The 4,277-nt window shown below is 42.2% G+C and overlaps 1 protein-coding gene across 4 annotated transcripts in view; it reads right to left on the bottom strand.

Moving 5' to 3' along the window:
• Positions 1-1,550: 1,550 nt before the first annotated feature.
• The window catches only part of LOC119274291, a 6,366-nt gene continuing 3,639 nt past the window's right edge, over positions 1,551-4,277 (bottom strand). For 3 of the 4 annotated variants that reach the window (XM_037554968.1, XM_037554967.1, XM_037554966.1), the window contains exon 3: positions 1,551-2,984. In XM_037554968.1, the coding sequence (XP_037410865.1) occupies positions 1,780-2,984 (1,205 nt within the window). In that variant the 3' untranslated portion in view covers positions 1,551-1,779. The remainder of the gene's footprint in view (positions 2,985-4,277) is intronic. The other variant, XM_037554969.1, reaches the window with a different exon arrangement.

Below are 4,277 nucleotides of genomic sequence, written 5' to 3'. Positions count from 1 at the left end.
CGCAGACTTGTGTGGAATGAGGATGGTAATACCGGTGGCTAAGGTTGGAGCTCTTCATATAGGAGGCCTACTCGGGCCTCCTTCATTGATGTAGCCTTCTCCCTTTCATCCAAGGGATCTAGGGGGGGTCAAATCCATGCCCAAATGGTGCCTTGGCAGCCAAGGATCCCGTAGGAACAATCCGGGATGAAATCGGAGCAAGATTGGGAAAGTTGTGGCCAATTTACGAAGCTATGTGGACGTCATATGACTATCCATACGAGCAGCTCATATCGAAGGCCGTCTTTCTCGGTGGACTTCAGGAGCTGTTTCATATTTTGGTTGCCATTTCTTCCTACGAACTCCAGTTTTGACATTCTTGGGCTCGTTGGATTGCTAGCAAAAAGCCTGATGCGTCAGAGGCCTTGAATCCTCATTTTGACTCTTTGATAAATGTCAAATCATCAAATTCTCCAAAGGGCCTTGATCTGGTGTCTAGAACTTGTCCGGTTTGATTGATGTGCCAAGTCCATGAACATGCTAATACACCTACAATGACCACAAAACAATGGAAGGAGAAAACCCTAGACACTCCACCCCTGCGGGTGGTGGCCGTCATTCATGTGAGTGAGAGGGAGCACACAAGTGAAAACTCAACCACAGTGAGAGGAAGAAAAAGAAGGAGAGATTCTGTCCAGATTTGCTGCATCTCACTAGACAGTGTTCAAGCTGTTGATTGGAGGCTCGAACGTGCTTGGATCGACCCCAAACTTGGTGCACTCGTTTCTTACTTTGAGTACTTGATATGGTTAGCTGGTTTGAGGATTGGGTCAGTAGAGCATCAGATTTGAGAGTGGTTTTGTTGACTCTGACTGCTGTAGTTTCAGAACAGAGTAGTTCTGGGAGACGCACAATTTGGGTAGGCAAATGGTGTCCGATTAAGCTGAAATTTGGAGGGGATCGAAGAAACTCGTGTGTCTACTTGTCTGCCTAATTTGGTGTTGTTTGGTTCAGCGGTTTAAGAGCTGTTTGCAAAACACTGAAGGGTACAAAAGCTGTGTAAATTCTGCTTTGCTGAAATCTTGCCTCTTGTAGTTATTGTTGCTGTTGCCGGTTGGCAATGTGGAGAGTGTGTTGTATATCTCTAGAGGTACTAGAGAAGACTTTATACTCATCATTTTCATAGTGAAGTTGTGTGGATTGGTCGGTCCACAACCGGCCCACAACCGTGCTTTTTTACTCAAGTTGAGGTGATTTTTTCACGTTAAATCCTGTGTCACATGTGCATGTTGTTTGTGTTATTTCGCTGCTTACTTGTTGGTTGAAGCTGTCCTCAAAGTTCATCACAGATGGAAGAGGCTGTGTAGTGTGCATATTTGCCGTGTCGGTGAATTTGTGCAGCTCATTGTTGCTGTCCAGCCCCAACAGAACTGTCAAGTGGTGTTTCTGTGTCGAAAATGAAACCAATGTTTAGACGCTCTTTGCCACCAATGTATCTCACGTTGATCCTCTAAGCTCTCTAACGGACCCGTAAACACCCCTTCTCTTACTACTGAATGTCGACTAATATATACTTAAAAAGGGATATATTAAACCCATCAAGATAATTTAGTATGTCAAATGGTATAACATGCAGTACAAAATTAATCGCTGAAAATATAGCTTGATCGATCTCCACCACTTCATACTACATATAATCACATTTACCATACTTCCGTTCCGTTGCTGAAAATGGTATCCGATCTTTTTCTGGATGACATGGAGAAAAATATACACAGCTAGCAATTACTATAAACTAACTTAGTCGTTGCACTCGACATATAGTGTACCAACCAATGATGGCCGCAGACCAAGTCGGACGGAAACCATATAGCTTAGCAGCAATAGCAAGGTCGTCGTTATCAGTAAAGCATCTGCCAAAAACTTGAGCATGCCCGAGGACGGGACATCGTCCTTGCTGCTGCCAGAAGCTGCGGCTTCTTTTTGCCATGGCCAATGCCAGTAGCGTAGCATGAACACAAGGTAGTAGGTCAGAACCCCTGAGACGCCACATGACACCATGATCCTCGTGCACCAGGAGAGCCCAGAAACATCCATGGAGTTCACCATGTATGCGAAAAGAGGAAATACGACCAGTGTAGATAGGGCAATGAGCCCCTTCATGTGTGGCTTCATTTTGTCAACGCTGATGATTGGGTTCTGGTGTGGGCGGTCGAGGTGAAGGCTGTACCAGAGGAGCACCGGGATAACCTCCGGCATGCAGAACACAACCACATCCTCGCCCAGCCACTCCGCGGCCAATGTGTGTGCCGTCACTAGTAGAAGTATAAGCAAGGTCTTGCGGAGCAACTCTGATGCCGGTGCACTACCCGGAAAAGGATCAGGAGGCAGCTTCATCATCATGCGCGTCAATGCCGCCACAATGGAGCTCAGGAACAGGAGAAACTGTGTGAAGGCGAAGCCCATATCTGCACCATCGTCAAGTTGATCCATCACCAACAGCGCCCCGAACGTCACCACCACTATGATCTCCAGCTCCATAGGTGTCTTGATGGTATTCTCATCGACCATAGAAGATTGTGGAGTAACTTTACGAGCAATGTCGCCAGTACAACGATTGAGCTTAAAGTACAGTGCTCCTATGAAAGTAATGGCCATGATGGGAAAGATGGCAAGTGAGACGAAGCTCGAATTGATGTCCAGCAATAGCAGGTAAGAAATAATCACAAGAACGACCGTGTCTCTGAAAATCCTGACGTTAGGACACCATGTGACCCACGACTTCAAGGGTGTCAAGTTCAGCAAGATCAATTCGTGCCATTTCAAAAGTATATAGGGGTAGCAAATAGCAACCACCATTGTGCCAGTCACCAACTCAGTGATTTCTTTGCTGGTAAAACCATCATCACTTAATAGAAACACATGGAAATTGCAGACACTGCTGACCAGTTTGCAGGATGCTACTATTAGGCATAACAATGTTCCATCAGATTCCTCCAGTTTTCCTAAAAAAATTCAATGGAGATGATCAGGCTTAGGAGCCTAGCTCAAATATTTCAAAATGTTTACCTAAAAGTCTGGACTTATGACAGAGGCAATCAATATATTGCACCCCCACCCAATGGATGTGTAGGCTCCTCGAGACCTTAGACGTTGGGTTGATGTATGTGGCAACTATTTTTATTAATAATATAAGAGAAAAGTATACTTTTCGTCCCTCATCTCTCGGTGAAGTCTAGATTTGGTCCCTCAACTCCGAAACCGGACAACTTGCACCCTCAACTAACGAAACCGGACAAGGTTCGTCCCTGGTCTTGATTTTGACCGGTTTTGGTGCTAACTGACCCCGGTTTTGACCGGTGCTGACTCAAATTCGCTTAATTTTTTCATATCTGTGAACTTTTTGAGATTCACATACTCTTTTTAAATCCACATAGTTTTTTCAAGTTCGCGCAATTTTTAAAAAAATAAACATACATTTTTCAAATCCGTGAACTATTTTGAAATTTGTGTATTTTTTTCAAATCAGTCTATTTTTTTCAAGTTCATGTAATTTTATCAAATCCAAGTATTTTTTTTTCAAATCCATGAAGTGTTTTTGAAATTCGCGTACTTGTTTCAAATCCGCATAATTTGTAAAGTTCGTGTATTTTTTTTTCAAATCAGTGTTCCTTTTTCAATCCATGAACTTTGTTTGAAATTCAGATACTTGTTTCAAGTTGACATAATTTTTCAACTCCACACATTTTTTTTTTCTAATTTGGGTTAAAGAATTTCAAATCCGCGTACGTTCTAAGTTCACATAAATTTTTCAAAAGCAAAAAAATGTACACAAATATGAATAAGTACGTCAATTTTAAAAAATTACATGAATTTGAAAAAAACATATGAACTTTAAAAAAGTACGCGGATTTAAAGAAAGTACGTGAACTTAGAAAAAGTACGCTGATTTGAAAAAAGTACATAATTTTTTAGAAAGTTCACGTATTTGAAAAAACTACCCGAATTTGAAAACATTAAGCGGAATTGGAAATGTACGCGAATTTGAGTCAGCACGGTCAAAACCGGGGTGGGACAGCACCAAAACTGGTCAAAACCATGAACAGGGATGAATCTTGTCCGGTTTCAGCAGTTAAGGATGCAAGTTGTCCGGTTTTGGAGTTAAGGAACCAAATCTAGACTTCACGAAGAATTGAGGGATGAAAAATATACTTTTCTCATAATATAATAGCTATGTATTGAACATGGGACCTCTTGGCTCTAACATCATTTTCAATTGATGCTCCAGCTAAATCTTC

Source organism: Triticum dicoccoides, chromosome 3B (genome assembly GCF_002162155.2).
Source record: "Triticum dicoccoides isolate Atlit2015 ecotype Zavitan chromosome 3B, WEW_v2.0, whole genome shotgun sequence".
NCBI classification, from domain to species: domain Eukaryota; kingdom Viridiplantae; phylum Streptophyta; class Magnoliopsida; order Poales; family Poaceae; genus Triticum; species Triticum dicoccoides.
This window is presented reverse-complemented; position numbering and strand designations above follow the sequence as displayed.